We start from the raw sequence: 24,479 nt of genomic DNA on the forward strand, positions 1-24,479 counted from the left end.
TCAAGATCCTTGCAGTAAACAATTGGAATCGTAGTTCAATTTTTTAAAGATAGCTTAATATTTTTGCACAATTTTTTACCCTTTCGGTAATGTTTGTATAAAAGTACAAGCTCCCATTGGGAACAATAATCGGCTCTCGAATATGTTTTTGTAAGGATAAAATGGACACAATAGCTTTTCAAGGCTTTTATCTGACTCAATGCTCAAACAACGGAAACTGTATTTATTCATCATTAATATAGAATGAATGGTGGTTTTCGTTACCATGGCAAAGGATCCTCTTGAAGTCTAAAAAAAACACGATTTTGAACGAAATTTCTGAGTGGGAGTAGATATTGTTCGTGTTCAGCAGCTCAGCATTTCAAGCCAGAGTGAGAAAATGGCCGTGTTGAATGGTTTGATTTTCCTCTTGCTTGAGATGTTTCTTGAGGTTTCAGCGTCTTATAGTGTGAGTGGTCTTTACCGAGGGGTCTGGTACCAGCCGATAGAGCACTACGCCCTGCTAGGCCATTCCTTCATGAATATCTCGGGCATCTCTGCCGTCAGATGTTCAGTTCGGTGTCTCAGCCATCATGGATGTTTTTCTTTCAACTACGATCACATCGATCAAGTCTGTCAGATGAACAACGCCAGTGCTGAGCACGTCTGTGACAACTTTCAAGGAATGCCGTATGTTTCGTATTACGACGCAACCGCAAAACCAATCACCTGCAAGGTAGTTGTAAAATTCGTTTATGTGTATTTCTAAAGGATTAAACCAAATGATTCTTATTTTAAACAGCTACCTGTGGGGAATGTTTTCAACGGAAATGTATTTAACTTGTTCACCATTTTAATGTAATTTTGACATGTGTACACCTCTGAATTTTTCGTAATATTATTATCGAATAAAAAATCAGGCCCCTACCTTAAAGCCTCGGTCACCGTGCGTGTTTTTTGCCCGTACGTTTTTTTGGGAGGCCACGGCCGCCACGTTTTTCTGAAAACGTGGGGAGGGAGTGGCAAGAGCAGGGAGGAAGTGGGACGCACGTCACTCGCACGGTTTGCGCAAGGTGTAAGTACGTGGCCCGCACGCCACGCCTGGCCGTAAGTGGTTGCGTGCAACGTACGTTGCGCACGTGGTAAGTGAGTTGTACATGCTTACAACGTGCTTACAACGTATGACTATATTGCGATCGCCACGTTATCGTACGGAGGCCGTACTCACACGTGCTTGTCACGTACGGTGTCCTTACTCACTCGCATGTTGTAAGTGCGTGCAAGTGCAATAAACGTGAGTTTTTCGCCCGACGTCGGGGTGGGGGGGGGGGGGGCGGGTATTATGACGAAAGCTGAAAATGAAAAGTTTTACACATCAATAAGTTTCATTTCTTCAATTCACATGTTCGAAATTTAAAAATGAATGATAAGATACTTGTACCATAACATGTAAAATGTACAAATTGTGTATTTAGACACTATTGGCAGACAATTACCGTTCTCCGCTTGGTCGCCTACAGTGGCAATATCGGGTGGTTTGAGCACATGAACTCATGATACTCAGGATTTAGTTTTATGAACTCTGGGGATGGGGAGACTTTCCCTGAACTCATGATTTAATTTTATGTTTTCATGTGTCAATGTTTATTGTGTCAAACAAATAATAAAATGTTGCCTTTTGGGCTGCAGATGCAGCGACCCCTTTTTGTGTCTTCTTCGGCATCTTGGAGACGAAATGATGGGCCTCAGTGCGCACAACGTGTGTTGTAAGTGCGGAGCATGTGCTTACTCGGTACGGTCCACATGAGTTCTGCGTGCTCATTGGACAGCTGAACTGGGGAAGTGCCGAGTAAGCACGGACCACGCACTTATCACATGCGCAGCACGCACGTGCTAAGTGCGCCGTTCGTGGAGCAAGTGACCGTTGGAAAAAAATTAAAAGGACTCACGGAGTCAGTGCGTTGTGCGCTCGTTGACTGTAGAGGGCACGCGCGTCACCCGTACGTCGCCCGTACTGGGGGTGAATCCGTACGGGTGACGCAGAGAAAGTTCCTCATGCACTAAAAGTGCTACCTCGTGTCTGCGTGCTCCCAAATCCGTACTGAGGCGGTACTCACCACGTACGGATCCCCAAATCTTGCCCACGTTTTTGCAAGTAGACAGCACGCACTTGCACGTACGGCGGGTTGGGACCGCCGCTTAAGGTTTTGAAAAACTAAAAACACTTCTGCCGTTGACGGCGCGGTTCATAAGACAATGCCGCTGACGTCTGTGAAAGTTTACTTTGTTATACCTCCACGCTGCAACAAAGCGGCAGTACAAATTGGAGCTCCCAACTATGACGTTTTGAGAGTGATTACGTAACCGGGCTTTTCGCAAATCTCTCAGAAAAGCGCTGGATAAGGGTATTCGAAAAAACATTTTTTACACAATTAAAATCTATTTATAATCATATGACTCGATTTCCTTATTCATTGAAAACATTTAAAATGAAATTCAGCCAAGTTCACGACTTGACATTTTCGTTCAAGCAGGTCTGTAAAAGTTGCACAATATTTTTGTATAAATTTCAAAATGTGTTCATTCCTACCTTGTTTTTACAGAGTATTATTTCTGGCAATGAAAAGTGTGCTCCTGTGAAGGTCTCTGTGGGTTTTGGTGAGTAATCAGATAATTGTTTGTTTTAATTCCGTTGGAGCGTTTAAAGACACTGAACATAACCAAAAGGTGTCCAGTGCCTTTAAAAACATGCAAGAAACTGTGGAAGATTTAGACATCATGACCCAGTTCAAGTAGATCTTTTTTTATCCAAGCCACCTTTAATAAAACTCAAAACCACATTGTGGGCATTATGTGTACATAAATCTTGTATCTTTCTATTCCCGATCCAGAGAAACTCGGTCTCGAAGATGGTTCGATCCTCGATGAGAGCCTCTCCGCATCAAGTAACTATAACGGACTACGAATGTCAACACCGGCTGGTGGCCGTCTCAACAAGCTACCGCCTGATGATAATACCATAGGAGCATGGCAACCCAGAGTATCGAATACCAACCAGTGGATACAGGTGGATTTAGGCAACCCGACCTACGTCATTGGGGCACTCACACAAGGGCGTAACGGTGGAGCTGCTCAGTGGGTGACGAAGTACAAGGTGCAGTTCGAACCGCCCTCACCGGCATGTCTTGTTGATGTGAAGGACCAACTTGGTCAAACTCAGGTATGTTGATATACTAAAGAGCCTCCTTTGATTTCACCCTTTTTAGAATGAAAACCCCTGATAAACAACTTATAATAAGATGTTATTTGTCCTCCTTCTAGATATTCAATGGCAACACCGACCAGAACAGCATCGTGGAGAGGCGCTTCTTCAAGCCCGTCTTGGCGACCAAGATTCGCATCGTGCCCGTTCAGTGGAAATATTCCATCGCGCTGCGTTTTGAGCTGCTTGGTTTTTAATAAGTAACATGCAGTAGACGACATACTTTAAGCGATGGAGGAAACTTCTATACATTTAAATGTTTAATTCAACTTGGTTTATTGGTTTGACAAAAAACATAAATAAATCTAATCAATATTTAGGTGTAACTGACCATAACGTGACACCAACCTTGATGTCTAGTGTTCAACACACAGTTTAGTTTTCAATGTGCAATCATACCCGTGTTCCAGGGAATTCTGTCCGCCGGGGACTTTTTACCCAAACATATTGAAAATTATTGTAAGCTGAAGAAGGTTGTTTCAAAAGAGGGCGTACACAGTTCGCCGTGGGGGTGGGCTAAGAATCCCCGGGGGACAGAATCTCCTGCCAGTCAACATATTATCTTTGGTTTAAAACAAGTCCAAATTATTACAACCAATTTGAGAACGACATCATGTGTTTTAACTGATTTGATGTTCTTAATAATTTCATTTGCATGTATTATATTAAGTGTCTATAAGTATTAAGAGCAAACCCATCTCCTTTAAATACAGTGGACACTATTGTTAATAATTGTCAAAGACTAGTCTTCACAGTTGGTGTATCTCAACATATGCATAAAATAACAAACCTGTGAACATTTTAGCTCAATCGGTCGTAGAAGTTGCGAGATAATAATGAAAGAAAAATACCCTTGTCACACGAAGTTTTGTGCTTTTAGATGGTTGATTTCGAGACCTCAAATTCTAAATCTGAGGTCTCGAAATCAAATTCGTGGAAAATTACTTCTTTCTCGAAAACTACGTCACTTCAGAGGGAGCTGTTTCTCACAATGTTTTATATTATCAACCTCTCCCCATTTCTCGTAACCAAGAAAGGTTTTATGATAATAATTATTTTAAGTAATTACCAATAGTGTCCACTGGCTTTAAATGATTTTTGAAGATGCTTTTCAGTAGATCGACATGAAGCGACTATTAATGTTGCTCTTTCTTTATAAAAACAAAAAACATTGATTATAACTTTTGAGGATCGCATGTTTTGATGTATTTGTGTCAGCTTAGGAACAACCTAAATGCACTGAGAAATCGGTAGAAAGTATAGCCATTAAGTTGATGTTTTTAAATTATAGTCTAAGTAATTTAATTAAGTATTATGTATCTTGCTGAAACCTGATGCAACCTTAAAGGAACACTATGCCTTGGATCGGTCGAGTTGGTCTTTGAAAAGCGTTCGGAACCATTTGTTATAAAATGCAAATTGTTAGATAGATAACTTAAAGGTAGAATATAGTGATCCACACTAACGTGCCTCGAAACTGCACAGTTTTCATTTTCTGTCGCTCGCAAAGAAACATGGTCGGCCATTTTTTGGGGAGTCAAAATTGTGTAAACTAGTAAACTGGTTTAATTCTCTAGCTGTAACAAGTCTTTGTTGGCTGTACACAAAAACGCAACGACATCGGTTGGAGACGGAATAAGGACTTGGTCAAGTGTACCATACTATTATCAGACTTACCATTGTATATAGAAACTAAATCGAATTACACACTTCGACGGTTTCTCACGCGAACTGAGCCGTGATTTAATTACTATTTCTCGCCATACCCTTGAAACGTTTGCGCATTTTGCATCAAGATTATGATTTTTTTCTGAAAACTATTATTCGTTTGAATTGAACCAAGCTTAGAGAAGAATTAGTTCAATTGAAACACCCCACTCAGTGTTTCTGTCGAACCGTGACGCAATTTAATTATTAAGCCCATGCTAGACAGGGTCTTTTGTTTTGACTAACGCTGGCTTGGCGGTCGGGGCACCATACCCACGAAAAACAGCAAGCTGCCACATCAATGGATGATGTCATCGTCAGCCAATCACCGTGCAGGAAAACCATGCTGTTCAATGGTTGATTTTTTCGTAACGGGAGTTTTGGACTACCGGTGGAAATCGCTGTATCCTGACTGGACTAGCTACGATCCGGTCTCGCTTTTAACATTTCCGTGAAGAATATGAAATAATCTATCAATATACTAATTGGGGACTGTTGCCGACATTCATAACGGGAACATTTGCCGTGTTTTTGTGACTTGTTTTCTGTCTTTTGAAGCCATGTTTTACGTACAATGATCTCTTTTTAAAATTTGAGTTGCACCGATTTTGTCATAGTACATAACGACAGATATGCTCTTCGTTTCAATTTACTGGTACATTATTTTGGTTGAGACTTTTCAGAAAAGGCCGAAAATGACCGAATTCCAGAAGCCCTTTTGACTAATTAAATATTCACGCAGAGGTCACGCACGAAAAACATAATCTGAATAATAATAATCTGAATAATTTGCAGGTAAAAGAAAACGAAATTTAGTGACCTGCGGGTTGACTGTCACAACTCAACTCACATTATGGCCCTGGCCGGAAATCGAACCGGGATCACCTTGGTGAGAGGCGAGCGCTTTACGCAAAAGCCAACCGTACCACCAAGTCATACTAGACTAGTATTCGTTCAGCAAGCAAAGTGAACCAAAACTTACGGATTAATTGTTACTAACACCCACATACCCCCTTCCCGAGTGGTGACAACTTTGGGGGCCTGTTGTAAACTCTAGGGCTCCTCTCTAGACGTCAAGACTGACAAAAACAAAACAGATTTGTACTATTGAGTACAACAATTTTAAGGGCCTGGTTTTAAAGAATATAATATTTTCCGGTTTAAGCTTAGAGTCGGGATGAGGATTAGAGTTGTGCAAGCTTAAAAATCAGGCTCAGCTTGATGGGTACTGTTTTGGTTACAGTTAGAGTCGAATAATGATCAGTCTGTTTTATATTTTACCGGTCAGAACTACTGCATGAAATTCAGGTTTACGTTCTGGGCCTGGATTGTGTAATCATATTATTAAAAAATAGCTTTTCGTGGTCGTCCAAAGGACAAATATTTGTGTCTTTACTTTAATTTGAGTTTTTTAAACCATTTGTGAGTGACGTCAGATGAGTTGTTGTCCTGTTACCTCGGCAACGCATTCCCTTGCAGTCTGCTATTCAGGTGTTGTTCGTGTTCAACAACTAACTTTATCAAGCTAGAGTGCGAAAAATGGCCGATGGTTTGATTTTCCTCTTGTCAGATGAACAGTGCCAGCGCTGATGACGTCTGTGACAACTCTCAAGGAATGCTGCATTTTTCGTATAACGACGCAACTGCAAAACCAATGACCTGCCAGGTACTTGTACAATTCGTTCATTGTGTTTTGTAAAAGTATTTTTCTTGCTGAAAATTTATTAAATCAATGGCATTTTCAAACTATTTTCCTTTGTTATAACGAAACTAAATTATCCTTACTTCAGTTAAACAAAATGATTTATTCCTAGAATAATACAGAATTGGTAAGGAAAAAATAATCATAAAGATCACCTCAGTTTACATAAATCTTACACGGTCTAATGCGGAATATATTAGAAAACATCCCTTGAAATATTTCTGTCTGAAATGTCATAACAACAATTATTTGGTAAGGAATAAATAAAACTAATATCCCGTTTGGAGTTTATCGCTCAGTGAGTAAGGAGCGTTTTATTCATTTGTTTAATCGATGTCATGCAAAATGTGTAATCAGTTTTTCACTATTTTCTCGTGACCCAGATGGCCGATCGGTCTAAAACTTCTATATGTTTGTCAATTTATGTATATGGTGTATTAAAGTGCTTCATTGCCAGCAACTTTTTTGTTAGCACACATAAAATTCTGTAATGTTACTTTATTACAATAGTGTGTTTGTTTGCTCTACAGAATAATTTTATTTCTGGCAATCGACAGTGCGCTCCTGTGAAGGCCTGTTGGGATTTCGGTGAGTGAACAGATAATATATATATTTTTCATTTCGGTTGGAGCATTTAATATTGATCGGCAGGGATTATTTCAATGAAGTTGGGCATCGAAATAATTTAACACATTTTCTTGTCTAACAAAAAAAAAATTAAGAAATTGTAATTGATTTCCATACAACCTCTAATACTCTTAAGAAATGAAAAATGAATAAGTTGGTCCAAGAAATCAAGTTTTGGGGTAAAATTATCGATGGCAAACTAAACTGGTATACAGCAATACTCTCCGAAAGCGTAATAAAGCCAATCAATTGCTTTACTTTTTAAGAAAACTGAAATCGTTTTAAAAACGCAAATACTTATATTCGTTAACACTTTTATCAGAGAGTGTAATATATTTTAAGTTTCTGTGGTGTGGCATAACTCACTCTCTCAAAGCAAATTGTGAGAAACTCCAGTGGATTACCAAACCATGATTATTGGAGCAGACTCTAAGATTACGTCAAGAAGACTAAATCATGACCCGGTTCAATAAGATTCTTCGTGATCCAAACCACTCTAAAACAACTCAGAATCACTCAGGCAGGGTCCAGCAAGTACGTTTAAAGACTGACAAATTTAGGGATCCCTTTCAGTAGTGCAATTAACCTTTTTAATTGTATGGTCGATATATAAAGTGGTAAGTTTTCTATTTGGTTGTATTGTGTATGTTATGTTGTGTATAATGACCCAAGCCTTTGGTATGTCTGTGTTTGTGTTATTTTGTAATTATAGCCTTTAGGCCCTACTTATACGCTATACTTTTACTTGTACACCTTTACTTTTACTTTACTTATTCTCCTTACACAAATGAAAGACAAATTCACATTTTTATCAAAAGAATCAATATTGTGATTATTGAGGTGAAAATAACATTAATTTTCTGTTGAGTCCTTTCAGCAATGTAGGCTTTATGTTGTATCTTTCTGTTCCCGATCCAGAGAAACTCGGTATTGAAGATGGTTCGATCCCCGATGGGAGCCTCTCCGCATCAAGCAATTGGGAACCCCATGATCAGCATACGGACACGAGCACACCGGCTGGTGGCCGTCTCAACAATATGCCGCCTGACGCTGATACAATTGGAGCATGGCATCCTAGGGTAGCGGATACCAACCAGTGGATACAAGTGGATTTAGGCAACCCGACCTACGTCACTGGGGTACTCACACAGGGGCGCCATGCTATTAATTCACAGTGGGTGACTAAATACAAAGTGCAGTTCGAACCGCCCTCACCGGCTTGTCTTGTTGACCTGAATGACCAATTTGGTCAAACTCAGGTGGGCTGATATAACAACCTCCTTTGATTTTACTTTTTTTAAGGATGATAAAAAACCTTTTTAATGCTGTTAACATTACGCTTGTCTTCTTCTTTCTAGATATTCAATGGCAACACCGATAGAGACAGCGTAGTGGAGAGGCGCTTCTTTAAGCCCGTCTTGGCGGTCAAGATTCGCATCGTGCCCGTCGAGTGGAGCGCTTTTATCGCGCTGCGTTTTGAGCTGCTTGGCTGTAAGTAATTTACGTGAAGTAAACGAAGCACCGACATTTTTGTAGCGAATTGAGAAAAATTGCATGATGTAAGACTTGTGACCATTCTGTGATGTACTGTAACAATTCAAGTCGTTTGCCTCATTTTCATCAATATCGTAAACTCTTTGTCTAAACAAAAGTTTAGTTTTAATTTGCGATTTCACAAGCATCATTTCAGGAGGATGATTAAAAAACTGACACAAATGGACGTTAAACCCTCTACATCCAAAATATTAATGGCATCCATAGTGAGTACCGAAAACATCTTTAAAAACCAAACAGTAGATTTAAAAATATATATACACGTCTATTACGAAATAATAATTTAGCTCTTCGATAAGTAGTAAAACATGTACGCTGATTTTATAACGGTGTTTGATTCTATTTTACATTCGTTGGTATACAATTTAATTTGTAGGCGTACAATAACCCAGTAGCAGAAGAGAGTAAAGTATAGTGAGCGAAAGGGCATACTTATTTTTGTACATGCTGAAACTTTCTTATTTTGTAAACTAAATTTATGATAAAAGTAGGTTTACATTCACAACCTTTGAAGAGTTTTCCAATATCTTTCAGCAAGGCCATAGAATAATTCATTTTTGTTGTGTGGGTTTTACCACTGTTTTGGGGGAGCACGGCTCTGATCTATCTTCTGTTTACAGATGGAGGGGTAGTGTGATAACCTGTAGGGCGACCTCTGTTGATGAGTGGTGTCCAAGTGTTGTGTTGTTGTGAATGGCACCCATCTTGTTTGTTGTGAAGTAACATGAAATCATTCTGTCACTGTCATCAGTAATTCAAATTGTAACGGGTAGTTTTATAGAACTCTTCATGAGTATTGATTTGTGTTTAGATAATCGTTTGGTCAGAGTGTTGTGTTTTAGAGGGTTAATTAAATCATGCGTTTGGGCAAAGGATGCACGTGTTTGCCATTCACATTGTAGTCGTATCATTTCTAACTTACTGTGTCTGTGCTATCATTATTGTGTAAGGCTTACTTCTACTTTCATGTAAGAGTAAACTAGTTGCAGGATATTTATCTTCTATAATTGAAACGACATTTTGTGCAATATGTAATTTTGGTAGCTCGTCCTTTTTTCTGTAGTGGAAGCCGCACCTCCGTCTGCTCACAATGACGGGTGCAAATCACAATTTCGTTTTATATATTATTTCAAATCTGCTTCAGAATTCCAAACCTTGAGTTGGATGTCAAAGATTTTACATGAACATATATTGAAGCAAACAATCTATGTGCATTTGTGTCCGATCCTAGAAACACAGACAACAAGAAAATACAAATCCGGATTGAAGGCAGAGTAAAGTTTATTTTTGCACAAACTGTTGTGCTTTAGATGCCTTAAAGACACTGTACACCATTGGTAATTGTCAAAGACCAGTCTTCTTACTTGGTGTATCTCAACACATGCATAAAATATCAAACATCTGAAAATTTGAGCTCAATTGGTAGTCGAAGTTGCAAGATAATAAAGAAAGAAAAAACACCATTGTCACACGAAGTTGTGTGCTTTCAGATGCTTGATTTCGAGACCTCAGATTCTAAATCTGAGGTCTCGAAATAAAATTCGTGGAAAATAATACTTCTTTCTCGAAAACTACATTACTTCAGAAGGAGCCGTTTCTCACAGTGTTTTATACTACCAATAGCTCTCCATTACTCATTACGAAGCAAAAGGTTTTATGCTAATAATTATTTTGAGTAATTACCAATAGTGTCCACTGCCTTTTAAAGGGCTTTAGGCCTAAAGTCTTTTAATACTTGAGTGAGATCAAACTGAAAATAAAAATATGTTCTAGTTGGTTGCATCCTAAGGAATGGTTGTAACAATGGTTTACATATTGAGGAAGAGTGAGAAAAAAGGTAATAGTAATAATAATAATTTATTCATTTATATTGCGCCAATTCCATAAAGTGTACACAAGCGCAAACAAAAATAATTTAAAAAGATATTAAAAAATGTACAACATGAAAATAACCCTTTAGAACCTGCACCGCCCGAGTTTGCTGAAAACCAATTTCTCAAGATTCTTGCAGTAAATTACTGGAATCGTAGTTCGCATTTTAAAAGATAGCCATGGCTTAATATGTATGTACAATTGTTTACCCTTTCGGTAATATTTGTATAAAAGTACAAGTTCTCATGGGAACAATAAATGCCTCTCGTTAAACGGCTACGGTAATTTATATGGCGAATATTTTTGTGCACGGATGAAATGGACACAATAGCTTTTCAAGGTTTTTGTCTGGCTCAATGCTCATACTGATTAAATGCGAAGGCGTCAATTTTCGACAATATTATCATCAATGATGAACAATTTCCTGTTTACTAATGAGCGTTTTTTTTTTCGTAAGAGATAAATTATTTCATCATCATTAGCTTCGACAAGTCAACTGTGAAGGGAGAATTAATAACGATCTATAACAACTAGATATATTAACAAATGCGTAGACCTACTAATGACTATCGAGTTTTCTTTTGATGTTCCTTTTTTCTACAAACATAAGCTAGCGAAGTTTCCTCGTACCGCATAGAGGCGGCTGGGCGGCACAGTGGCTTGAACGAAAATGTCAAGTCGTGAACTTTGCTGAATTCCACTTAAAATGTTTTCTATGAATAAGGAAATCGATTCATATGATTATAAATAGGTTTCAATTGTGTAAAAAAACAATAATTTTGTATGCCCTTATCCAGAGCTTTTCTGCGAGATTTGCAAAAAGCCCCGTTACGTAATCACTCTCAAAACGTCATAAGTAGATAAAGCCGCTTTGTTGCAGCGTGGATGTATAACAAAGCAAACTCCCACAAATGACGTCAGCGGCATTGTCCTTTGACGCCCGCTCTCAACGGCAGAAGTGTTTTTAGTTTTTCAAAAAACCTTTAGGTAGGGGCCTGATTTTTTAATCGATAATTACGAAAAGTTCAGAAGTGTACACATATCAAAATTACATTAAAATGGTGAACAAGTGCATTATAAATAAGTAAAAATACCATTTCTGTTGAAAACATTCCGCTCAGGTAGGTGTTTAAATAGCAGTCCAAACATAATGAAAATACAAGGACCTTACAAAACAATCTGAAGAGTAAAAATTGCAAAACATTGAGACAGTAAACCCAAATAAATTAGTGGAGGAACAATACATGCACAATCAGTAAAAGCTTCTTTAAAAGGATTAGTCTTAAAGGCAGTGGACACTATTGGTAGTTACTCAAAATAATTATTGGCATAAAACCTTTCTTGGTGACGAGTAATGGGGAGAGGTTGATGGTACAAAATATTGTGAGAAACGGCTCCCTCTGAAGTGCCATAGTTTTCGAGAAAGAAGTAATTTTCCACGAATTTGATTTCGAGACCTCAGATTTAGAACTTGAGGTCTCGAAATCAACCATCTAAACGCACACAACTTCGTGTGACAAGGGTTGTTTTTCTCGCAACTTCGATGACGGATTGAGCTCAATTTTTTACAGGTTTGTTATTTTATGCATATGTTGAGATACACCAACTGTGAAGACTAGTCTTTGACAATTACCAATAGTGTCCACTGCCTTTAAGGACAGATTTAAAAACATCAAGGCTACCAGCGCTCCTAATATAAAGGGGAAAGTATCAATTTTAAAACGATTATTTGAAACACTGCTTTCCTTAAGCAGACATACACATACACTTGGCTGAGCAATTCAAAGACGTGGAAACATGAACTCTCAACCAGTTATTCAACGTGCACGCCTTAAAATATTTCTGAATTACACAAAAAACACCGAAAAGTCATAGAATTTGAATTTAAGTTAAACTAACATGGTAGAAAGCTTCAGCTCCCTAAACACGAGAAAACTACCCACCCAAAAAATGTCCCTGCTGAAAGCTAAATCGAAAACTACAAGGTCCAACGGTCGCAGCCACATCAAACTTACCCGGTAAGTCTGCTGCCACCTAGCGTTGGAAAGTCTCCCATTGTAATAGCGTACAACCGCGTTTGAACCCCTATGGGTAATACACTACTTGCCAATTTTCTCCTTACTTTGGCTCTTGAAACTGGTGCATGGGTCAGGGCCATTTTCTCAATGGCAAATATTTACTACGAGCACAAATTACAATTTAGATCCTGTACCTATTCACTATTGTCACCGTTCTATCGCATAGAGCTATACCTTGCTGGACAAGACATGACCTCTTTTATGAGCCTCTATGGGCGTAATCGAGCGCCGACCTAGTATAATTCAGAACGCTATATTTAGTATTTTATTGGTAAACTGAGCTGACATCATAATTAAGTCAGCTTGTATCACGTGAAGTTATTAGGTCCACTTTGGAAGTCAAATAGTATTTTTGTGTTTGTCTTATTTTGTTGCAGTACAAAGCTCACAAACTCAAAAGCTTGCTTTTCTGAAATGAGAATTTGCGACAGCCATTGTGTTCTGTTCACTATAAAAGAACTAATTTAAATATTTTTTTGTAATAATATTCAAAATACCATAACATCCAAATTGCAGAAAGTTTACGGTGGCCTAATTGATTTCTATAAAGAAGTATGGGAAAAGTAATTAGTGTTATGTGTTCTTGCCAACTGTGATTTGCCATTTCTTTATTTTTTGCCATGTAGCGGTTTCTCAGTCTCATTAGTAATCATTGCTGTAACTTTAATGACAATTATAGTGGATTTTCTAAATGAGCGATGGTTGGTTTTTCAATCTAATCAAATTGTTTTTGTGCTCTTTTTAATGTTTTTTTTAATGTGTGCTCTTTTTAATGGGATGCGTTGCCTTGGATCGAGCGGGTTGGTCTTGGGAGGGCGTTTGAGACCCGTTTGTTATGGAATGCTTTGCGGTTTGCGGTTGGATGGATGGTTTGGGAGTGGATTATGGTGGTCCGTGCAGGCATGCCTCGGGGTTGTATGGTTTTTCTTTATGCCTCGTGAGCTGGCGTGGTCTGCCATTTTGTGGATTAAATTTTTTGACTCCACGGAATGGCCGACCGTGTTGGTTCGCTACGTAGGGGGAGGACCGTGCAGTTTCGGGGGGTGTTTGTGTGGATTATTCTGCGCTACTCTCGAATTATCTATCCGGCCGCATGCAGTTTAAAGGAGCGGACGGTCTCGGGCGCTTTTCGGTGATCAACTCGACCGATCCGGGGCAACATGTTTCATTTAATGTTTTTCTGTCACAAATTTGTTGCCTGTGTGTTTATACATTTGATATTTCATTTATTTTATATTTTATATAATAGTAATTATTTTAATGACTATTTTGTAAACTGTACATTTCGGCTTTTAGTCGCTGTATTGCAGTGTTTTAAAGCCATTGGACACTTTCGGTAAACAGTATTTTCCAAGGCCCACACTTGGTGTATCACAACTTATATATAAAATAACAAACCTGTGAAAATTTAGGCTAAATCGGTCATTGGAGTCGGGAGAAAATAACTGGAAAACCCACCCTTGTTTCCGCACGTTTCGCCATGTCATGACATGTGTTTACTATAAATCCGTAATTCTCGTTGTCGAGAATTGATATTGTTTTAATGTTTTCTCAAAAAGTAAAGTATTTCATGGAACAATATTTCAAGAGAAGTCTTTCACCATTACCTTCTGTGAACCCTGTAAGTCGTATATAAATCTGTGAACTTTTTTTTTCTGTACCGAAAGTGTATAATGGCTTTAATAAATAAACCATGAATAATAATTACAGCCCATTTACAGCGGGTTGCAATCTGTATGGTAGTGTTTTTTTTGTGACGCAAGATGACCCGAATGAATGGGTTTTGTTTTCATACCATGGCAACACATTTATCCGCAGTTTAATTTGAACCACGGTCTTCCAGGAATTTATTGAGAGGGAAAAGATTATGTTGTGCATAGGGCAACTCACCATTTTAAGCCAGAGTGAGAAAATGGCCGTGTTGAGTGGTTCGATTTTCCTCTTGCTTAAGATGTTTCTTGGGGTTTCAGCGTCTTATAGTGTGAGTGGTCTTTACCGAGGGGTCTGGTACCAGCCGATAGAGCACTACGCCCTACTAGGCCATTCCTTCATGAATATCTCGGGCATCTCTGCCGTCAGATGTTCAGTTCGGTGTCTCAGCCATCATGGATGTTTTTCTTTCAACTACGATCACATCGATCAAGTCTGTCAGATGAACAACGCCAGTGCTGAGCACGTCTGTGACAACTTTCAAGGAATGCCGTATGTTTCGTATTACGACGCAACCGCAAAACCAATCACCTGCAAGGTAGTTGTAAAATTCGTTTATGTGTATTTCTAAAGGATTAAACCAAATGATTCTTATTTTAAACAGCTACCTGTGGGGAATGTTTTCAACGGAAATGTATTTAACTTGTTCACCATTTTAATGTAATTTTGATATGTGTACACTTCTGAATTTTTCGTAATATTATTATCGAATAAAAAATCAGGCCCCTACCTTAAAGCCTCGGTCACAACCCACCGTGCGTGTTTTTTGCCCGTACGTTTTTTGGGGAGGCCACGGCCGCCACGTTTTTCTGAAAACGTGGGGAGGGAGTGGCAAGAGCAGGGAGGAAGTACGTCAACGCACGTCTCTCGCACGGTTTGCGCAAGGTGTAAGTACGTGGCCCGCACGCCACGCCTGACCGTTAGTGGTTGCGTGCAACGTACGTTTCGCACGTGGTAAGTGAGTTGTACATGCTTACAACGTGCTTACAACGTATGACCATATTGCGATCGCCACGTTATCGTACGGAGGACGTACGTACACGTGCTTGTCACGTACGGTGTCCTTACTCACTCGCATGTTGTAAGTGCCTGCAAGTGCGATAAACGTGAGTTTTTCGCCCGACGTCGGGGTGGGGGGGGGGGGGTATTATGACGAAAGCTGAAAGTTTTACACATCAATAAGTTTACTTTCTTCAATTCACATGTTCGAAATTTAAAAATGAATGATAAGATACTTGTACCATAACATGTAAAATGTACAAATTGTGTATTTAGACACTATTGGCAGACCATTACCGTTCTCCGCTTGGTCGCCTACAGTGGCAATATCGGGTGGTTTGAGCACATGAACTCATGATACTCAGGATTTAGTTTTATGAACTCTGGGGATGGGGAGACTTTCCCTAAACTCATGATTTAATTTTATGTTTTCATGTGTCAATAAACATGTAGAAGTTTATTGTGTCAAACAAATAATAAAATGTTGCCTTTTGGGCTGCAGATGCAGCGACCTCTTTTTTGTTTCTTCTTCGGCATCTTGGAGACGAAATGATGGCCCTCTTCCGTCGGTTTTTTATACTGCAGAAATCAGTGCGCACAACGTGTGTTGTAAGTGCGGAGCATGTGCTTACTCGGTACGGTCCACATGAGTTCTGCGTGCTCATTGGACAGCTGAACTGGGGAAGTGCCGAGTAAGCACGGACCACGCACTTATCACATGCGCAGCACGCACGTGCTAAGTGCGCCGTTCGTGGAGCAAGTGACCGTTGGAAAAAAATTAAAAGGACTCACGGAGTCAGTGCGTTGTGCGCTCGTTGACTGTAGAGGGCACGCGTGTCACCCGTACGTCGCCCGTACTGGGGGTGAATCCGTACGGGTGACGCAGAGAAAGTTCCTCATGCACTAAAAGTGCTACCTCGTGTCTGCGTGCTCCCAAATCCGTACTGAGGCGGTACTCACCACGTACGGATCCCCAAATCTTGCCCACGTTTTTGCAAGTAGACAGCACGCACTTGCACGTACGGCGGGTTGGGACCGCCGCTTAAGGTTTTGAAAAACTAAAAACACTTCTGCCGTTGACGGCGCGGTTCATAAGACAATGCCGCTGACGTCTGTGATAGTTTACTTTGTTATACCTCCACGCTGCAACAAAGCGGCAGTACAAATTGGAGCTCCCAACTATGACGTTTTGAGAGTGATTACGTAACAGGGCTTTTCGCAAATCTCTCAGAAAAGCGCTGGATAAGGGTATTCGAAAAAAAATATTTTACACAATTAAAATCTATTTATAATCATAATAAATGACTCGATTTCCTTATTCATTGAAAACATTTAAAATGAAATTCAGCTAAGTTCACGACTTGACATTTTCGTTCAAGCAGGTCTTCAAAAGTTGCACAATATTTTTGTATGAATTTCAAAATGTGTTCATTCCTACCTTGTTTTACAGAGTATTATTTCTGGCAATGAAAAGTGCGCTCCTGTGAAGGTCTCTGTGGGTTTTGGTGAGTAATCAGATAATTGTTTGTTTTAATTCCGTTGGAGCGTTTAAAGACACTGAACATAACCAAAAGGTGTCCAGTGCCTTTAAAAACATGCAAGAAACTGTGGAAGATTTAGACATCATGACCAAGTTCAAGTAGATCTTTTTTATCCAAGCCACCTTTAATAAAACTCAAAACCACATTGTGGGCATTATGTGTACATAAATCTTGTATCTTTCTATTCCCGATCCAGAGAAACTCGGTCTTGAAGATGGTTCGATCCCCGATGAGAGCCTCTCCGCTTCAAGCAACTGGGAACCCCATGACACTTTTACACGTACGAGCACACCGGCTGGTGGCCGTCTCAACAAGCTACCGCCTGACGCTGATACCGTAGGGGCATGGCACCCTATGGTAGCGGATACCAACCAGTGGATACAGGTGGATTTAGGCAACCCGACCTACGTAAATGGGGTACTTACACAGGGGCGTAACGGTGGATATGCCCAGTGGGTGACGAAGTACAGGGTGCAGTTCGAACCGCCCTCACCGGCATGTCTTGTTGATGTGAAGGACCAACTTGGTCAAACTCAGGTATGTTGATATATTAAAGAGCCTCCTTTGATTTCACCCTTTTTAGAATGAAAACCCCTGATAAACAACTTATAATAAGATGTTATTTGGCCTCCTTCTAGATATTCAATGGCAACACCGACAGAAACAGCATCGTGGAGAGGCGCTTCTTCAAGCCCGTCTTGGCGGTCAAGATTCGCATCGTGCCCGTTGAGTGGAAGTGGTTCATCGCGCTGCGTTTTGAGCTGCTTGGCTGTAAATAAGTAACATGCAGTAGACGACATACTTTAAGCGATGGAGGAAACTTCAATTCATTTAAATGTTTAGTTCAACTTGGTTTATTGGTTTGACAAAAAACATAAAAAAATCTAATCAAAATTTAGGTGTAACTGACCATAACGTGACACCAACCTTGATATCTAGTGTTCAACACACAGTTTAGTTTTCAATGTGCAATCATACCCGTGTTCCAGGGAATTCTGTCCGCCGGGGACTTTGTACCCAAACATATGGCGGGGGGGGGGGACACACAGAATAATGTTCAACATTGAAAATTATTGTAAGCTGAAGAAGGATGTTTCAAAAGAGGGCGTACACAGTTCGCCGTGGGGGTGGGCAAAGAATCCCGGGGGACAGAATCTCCTGCCACAGCATATTATCTTTGGTTTAAAACAAATCCAAATTATTACAACCAATTTGCGAACGACAGAATGTGTTTTAACTGAATTGATGTTCTTAATAATTTCATTAGCATGTACTATATTAAGTGTCTATAAGTATTAGTAAGAGCAAACCCATCTCCTTTAAAGACAGTGGACACTATTGTTAATAATTGTCAAAGACTAGTCTTCACAGTTGGTGTATCTCAACATATGCATAAAATAACAAACCTGTGAACTTTTTAGCTCAATCGGTCGTAGAAGTTGCGAGATAATAATGAAAGAAAAATACCATTGTCACACGAAGTTTTGTGCTTTTAGATGGTTGATTTTGAGACCTCAAGTTCTAAATCTTAGGTCTCGAAATCAAATTCGTGGAAAATTACTTCTTTCTCGAAAACTATGGCACTTCAGAGGGAGCCATTTCTCACAATGTTTTATGCTATCAACCTCTCCCCATTACTCGTCACCAAGTAAGGTTTTATGCTAATAATTATTTTGAGTAATTACCAATTAGTGTCCTCTGCCTTTAATATTCTCGTGCAACTACGATGTTGGGACACACTAGTGTTAAACTTGGCTTGACACTTACCAAAGGTTCCAGTGTCCTTAAAGTTTCCATATTCGTTGTTGTTGCTGACGATGTTTTAATATTTTTGTTATAGAAAGGTTTGCGGTAACACCGAGTAATGACTATCTCTAATGAGTTGGGGTGGTTCTGAAAAGAACCGTTGGTTTCAACTCGACGTTTCATCAGAGCATACTGATCGAAACGACGAGTTGAAACCAACGGTTCTTTTCAGAACCACCCCAACTCATTAGAGATGGTCATTACATGGTGTTACCGCAAACCTTTCTATATCGTATTTCCATTTCGTCTTGGGTCATGACTAGTTTGTTCTGGTAAGATAGCTTCAGTTGCCTGAAATATTGATGATTGCCCATGGCAACAACACTAAAATCCTTTTCATTGTTCATCAGAACCTTGGCCATCACACTTCTTCGATGATTTATCTACCGAACCTTGACATAATTAAATTATATATGGTTCTCGCATATCCATGACACGGAATGAAACCATACTATCTAGTATTCGTTCAGCAAAGTAAACAAAAAATTAGGATTAATTTTTCCCAACTCCCACCTACCCTCTTCCCGAGTGTTGTCAACTTTTGGGGTCTGTTGTATTGTAAACTCTCTGGGGTTCCTCTCTAGACGTCAAGACTGACAAAAACAGAATAAAACCGATTTGTACCATTGAGTACAGTAAAATTAAGGGCCTGGTTATAGAGAATAGAATATTTTCCGGTTTAAACTTAGGGTCGGGATGATGGCCAACGTTTGACCTAGGATTAGAGTTGTGTAAGCTTGCAAATCGGGCTGAGCTTGGTAGGTGTTTTGGTGACAGTCAGAATCAAATAATTATGTTTGGTCTGTTTTATATTTTACCGGTCAGAACTATATTGCATGAAATTCAGGTTTACGTTCCGGGCCCAATTGTGTTAAAATTAAATCGAAAAATGCTTTTCGTGGTCGTCCAAAGGACAAATATTTTTGGTCATTTACTTTTATTTTGTGTTTGAAAACCATATATTTTATTTAAACACCGTATCGATAAGTGGGAGTGACGTCAGATGAGTTGTTGTCCTGTTACCACGGCAACGCATTCCCTTGCAGACTTCTATGCGGGTGTTGTTCGTGTTCAACAACTAACTATATCAAGCTAGAGTGCGAAAAATGGCCGACTTGAGTGGTTTGATTTTCCTCTTGCTTGAGATGTTTATTGAGGTTTCAGCGTCTTATAGTGTGAGTGGTCTTTACCGAGGGGTCTGGTACCAGCCGATAGAGCACTACGCCCTACTAGGCCATTCCTTCATGAATATCTCAGGCATCTCTGCCGTCAGATGTTCAGTTCGGTGTCTCAGCCATCATGGATGTTTCTCTGTCAACTACGATCACATCGATCAAGTCTGTCAGATGAACAACGCCAGTGCTGAGCACGTCAGCTGTGACAACTTTCAAGGAATGCCGTATTTTTCGTACTACGACGCAACTGCAAAACCAAAGACTTGTCAGGTACATATACGTTTAACAGTTTTGTTTGCGTTTTTTAACCACTCGTTTTCTGTCTAGTTATTTCATGACCGAGATAATCAAAGCATTTTCCTTTGTTAGAACGAAAATTTACTATTCTTACTTTAATGAAACGATGAAATATATCATATCAATTACACTCATGTTCGTTATCACTTTACTCTACAGAATAATTCTGTGCGCTCCCTTGCAGGCCGGTTTTGTTTCTGGTGAGTAATCACTTATTCGCTTAATTTATGTCTCTGGAGCATTTAATTATAGACAGGGCTGATTGCACAACAACGATGAAGTTGGCTATAGAAATGAAATAGGCATAACAACATATTCTTGTCTTGTGTGATAACAATCTAATTCTTACTGAAAATAATAAAAGAAAAAGAATATGTATTTGATTTTCGTTGAACGTATATTTCACCGTAGATATCAATAACAAAACTCCGTTGAGGTTGTAAAAGAAGGCAAGTATTTGTGTAAATTTATCGATAGAAAACTTAAATTTGAATAAAAGTACTAACCAATTCAGACCAAATCCTTCACTTTTTAAGAAAGTTGTATTCTTCAATCATTTTTCAAGTGCAATTTAATAACAACTATTTTAGGAGTATGGCCATTTTCTGTATATTGCATTTCAACGTGTACTTCATGGTCTGTATAATAACTATGACCGCAAACTTTAAGACTTCTGAACATTTTTATTTTTATTTGTATTCTTCTTGTTTATTGTTTCAGACTTTACTTGTTTTGTCTACAATTCGCCGTTCAGAGAAACTCGGTCTTGAAGATGGTTCGATTCCCGATGAGAGCCTCTCCGCATCAAGTAACTGGAAGTACGGGTATTTTGTCAGCACGCCGGCTGCTGGCCGTCTTAATAAGATACCGCCTGACGATAAAACCATAGGGGCGTGGCATTCTAGGGTAAAAGATACCAACCAGTGGATACAGGTGGATTTAGGCAACCCGACCTACGTCACTGGGGTACTCACACAGGGGCGTTATGGTGGATATCCGACTTTGGTGACAAAGTACAAAGTGCAGTTTGAACCGCCCTCACCGGCTTGTCTTGTTTACGTGAAAGACAAATTTGGTCAAACTCAGGTATGCTAATAAGTATCCTCCTTTGATTTCACATCTTTTTCAGATGGTACATACACCCTCCGCAATTGATAATAATATTTTTTATCCCCATATAGATATTCAATGGCAACACCGATCAGAACAGCATCGTGGAGAGGCGCTTCTTCGAGCCCGTCTTGGCGGTCAAGATTCGCATCGTGTCCGTTGCATGGAATAATGCCATCGCTCTGCGTTTTGAGCTGCTAGGCTGCAATTAAATTATGCACTACGTCTAGTAAATAACCAACCTACACTATTGTGGCAAGAGGGGGAAAGTCGCAGGACATTAATGACCATTCTGTGACGTATTACAACAATTTCGATCCTTGGTCTCAATATCACGAATATCTTAAACTACTTGTCTTGATAAATTTAACAAACACATTTTTACAAACAGAGTTTTATTATCATGGAGTTCTTACACACACAACATTTAATAAGCTTTGTGATAGACCAAACATAAATTAACTCGAGTTTTCGAACGTAGAAGCTTTTTATTGAAGCGACCAAACTCCGTACGAGGGCATTGTATGTCGCACACCGTTCACTACGAATTATGGCCTCCCCTCAGAACACTCAGAACACATTGTCAAAGTTCTTAAATACTGTAAATAAAGAGACGAGTTATGCGTGGTAAATCGGACTAAATAAGATAAACAGTGATGATTAAGGTAAATCGGGCAAGATTATGTATCAACCTTCTGTTATAATTTTTAAAAGACACAGGTTACTTTCTTAACGTAGGCGTTATACCTAAAACAGATAAATTCGAGGTTTTCACGTCGAAGAAAGGTTTTAAACACTTTTATAAGTTCACAAAATTAATTAAAAATCGCCTTTAAACTGTTTGAAAACGTGCTGTTTAAAACATCTTAAACAATCAATTTATTAAAAATAGTTATTTTCAAGAGAATCCAGTTATATTTTGAAAACTTGTTTATTTTTTAACTTAACCAAGCTGAAGGGTCCGTTTGTCCAACAACCGATGGCCCCTTCCTGGTTACTGTCGTCAAGTACGTTGTGTATAATTTAATCTACTCCAAGGCTGGATGTATTTTCTATCGAACCCTGGCGCAATTTAGTTACGTGGCCAACAACGTGCCCCTTTCTGGTTATTGTCAATTGTGTTGTGTATATTTTTATCTACTCCAAGGCCCCTTTTTAAATTTCAAGACTGAATACCCTTGCAGTCTATTCAATACCACGACCCCCCCCCCCCGAACTCACTGAGTGGGAGCGGCGTGTTGTTTGTGTTCGATGCAACTTAGCATTTCCAGCCAGAGTGAGAAAATGGCAGTGTTGAGTGGTTTGATATTCGTCTTTCTTGAGATGTTTCTTGAGGTTTCAGCGTCTTATAGTGTGAGTGGTCTTTACCGAGGGGTCTGGTACCAGCCGGTAGAGCACTACGCCCTGCTAGGCCAGTCCTTCATGAATATCTCGGGCATCTCTGCCGTCAGATGTTCAGTTCGGTGTCTCAGCCATCATGGATGTTTTTCTTTCAACTACGATCACATCAATCAAGTCTGTCAGATGAACAACGCCAATGATGAGCACGTCTTCAAGGAATGCCGCATGCGTCGTATTACGAGGCAACTGCGAAACCAATCACCTGCAAGGTAGTTTAACATTCTTTGTGTGTTTCGTCATACCATTTTCCGTTGCAAAAACGAAATTAAGATATTTTTACTTTAAAACAAATTAATTGTGCATCAAATTGTTTCTTCCTTGCTCCACAGAATAATTCTATTTCTGGCAATGGAAAGTGCGCTCATGTGAAGGTCTGTTTGGGTTTTGGTAAGTAATCAGATAATAGCATTCGTTTTAGTTCCATTGGAGCATGAGAAAATATTGTTAAGAATTTTCTGTCGAATTCGTTTTGCAATGTATGCATTGTGACTGCGTATAAGAATGTTGCATCTTTCTGATCCCGATCCAGATAAACTTGGTCTTGAAGATGGTTCGATCCCCGATGAGAGCCTCTCCGCATCAAGTAACTGGGTCGCCGTAAGAACGTCAACACCGGCTGATGGCCGTCTCAACAAGATACCGCCTGATGATACTACCGTCGGAGCATGGCATCCTAGGGTGGGGGATACCAACCAGTGGATACAGGTGGATTTAGGCAACCCGACCTGCGTCAATGGGGTACTCACACAAGGGCGTTTTGATAACTCCTATGTCCCGCAGTGGGTGACAAAGTACAAAGTGCAGTTCGAACCGCCTTCACCGGCATGTCTTCTTGACATGAAAGACCAACTTGGTCAAACTCAGGTATTTTAATAATTAAAGCTTCCTTTGATGTCACTTCAACTTTTCAGATAATAAAACTCCTCCTTCACCTCTTACTATACGCATTTTATCATCTTTATAGATATTTAATGGCAACACCGATACATACAGCATCGTGGAGAGGCGCTTCTTCAAGCCCGTCTTGGCGGTCAAGATTCGCATCGTGCCCGTTGAGTGGAATGGTTTCATCGCGCTGCGTTTTGAGCTGCTTGGCTGTAAATAAGTTACGTGCAGCAAACGACCAACCAGGTAAAATATCACATGCCGTAAGATTTCAGGCGCTTATATAACAACTCTGTGACGTATTACAACAACCCAAATCGTAAGCATCAATATCTTAAATCGTGAATTCTTAGTCTTGATAAAGGTGTTGAAAACAATAGTTTGGTTTTGTCGTGAGTTCTTACGTTAGTCATTAATGTTGTAAAGGTCTTATAAACTAAAATAATGCTTCTTTCTCTAACAAGTTTGACAGGCATTTTGTGAAGTTATCGACTTTTCATAGCATTTCATCCAGGAATATTCATTATGTTTTATTGCTACCTTTGTACTTTAATTTGTGTGCCTTAATATTGAAACCGTTTATGATTATTTTTCTCGCTCTCTTTTAATAGTAGCCAATCCTTTACTCAGCCTTTAAAACATATTTTGCTTTATTTGTCAACAACCACACCCTTTTTTCAGGGGGGGGGGGGTATTTTGTTAAAATGTTATAACAAATAAAACCGCTTAAATACTAATTGAACTTACCTTCATAGTTAAAGGAACACGTTGCCT

General features: G+C 39.4%; 1 protein-coding gene across 1 annotated transcript; it reads left to right on the forward strand.

Annotated features, from left to right (window-relative positions):
* Positions 1-521: 521 nt before the first annotated feature.
* Positions 522-23,925, forward strand: LOC117296307. The gene is made up of 18 exons (XM_033779155.1): positions 522-715; positions 2,583-2,637; positions 2,871-3,199; positions 3,301-3,430; positions 8,196-8,536; positions 8,636-8,768; positions 9,643-9,653; positions 14,625-15,029; positions 16,941-16,995; positions 17,228-17,568; positions 17,670-17,802; positions 20,002-20,282; positions 21,030-21,395; positions 21,491-21,605; positions 22,372-22,464; positions 22,762-23,029; positions 23,321-23,684; positions 23,785-23,925. Exons 1-18 carry the CDS (start codon positions 620-622, stop codon positions 23,923-23,925), a joined length of 3,657 nt encoding a protein of 1,218 aa, XP_033635046.1. The 5' UTR covers positions 522-619.
* The last annotated feature ends 554 nt before the right edge of the window (positions 23,926-24,479 follow it).

Source organism: Asterias rubens, chromosome 11 (assembly GCF_902459465.1).
Source record: "Asterias rubens chromosome 11, eAstRub1.3, whole genome shotgun sequence".
Lineage (NCBI taxonomy): Eukaryota > Metazoa > Echinodermata > Asteroidea > Forcipulatida > Asteriidae > Asterias > Asterias rubens.

Coding starts and splice junctions, on each gene's coding strand:
- LOC117296307 (XM_033779155.1), top strand. CDS start 620: ATGAACAACGCCAGTGCTGAGCACGTCTGTGACAACTTTCAAGGAATG. Junction 8,537..8,635: donor ACCAATTTGGTCAAACTCAG/GTGGGCTGATAT, acceptor TCTTCTTTCTAG/ATATTCAATGGCAACACCGA. Junction 21,606..22,371: donor GAATAATGCCATCGCTCTGC/GTTTTGAGCTGC, acceptor AACTTAACCAAG/CTGAAGGGTCCGTTTGTCCA.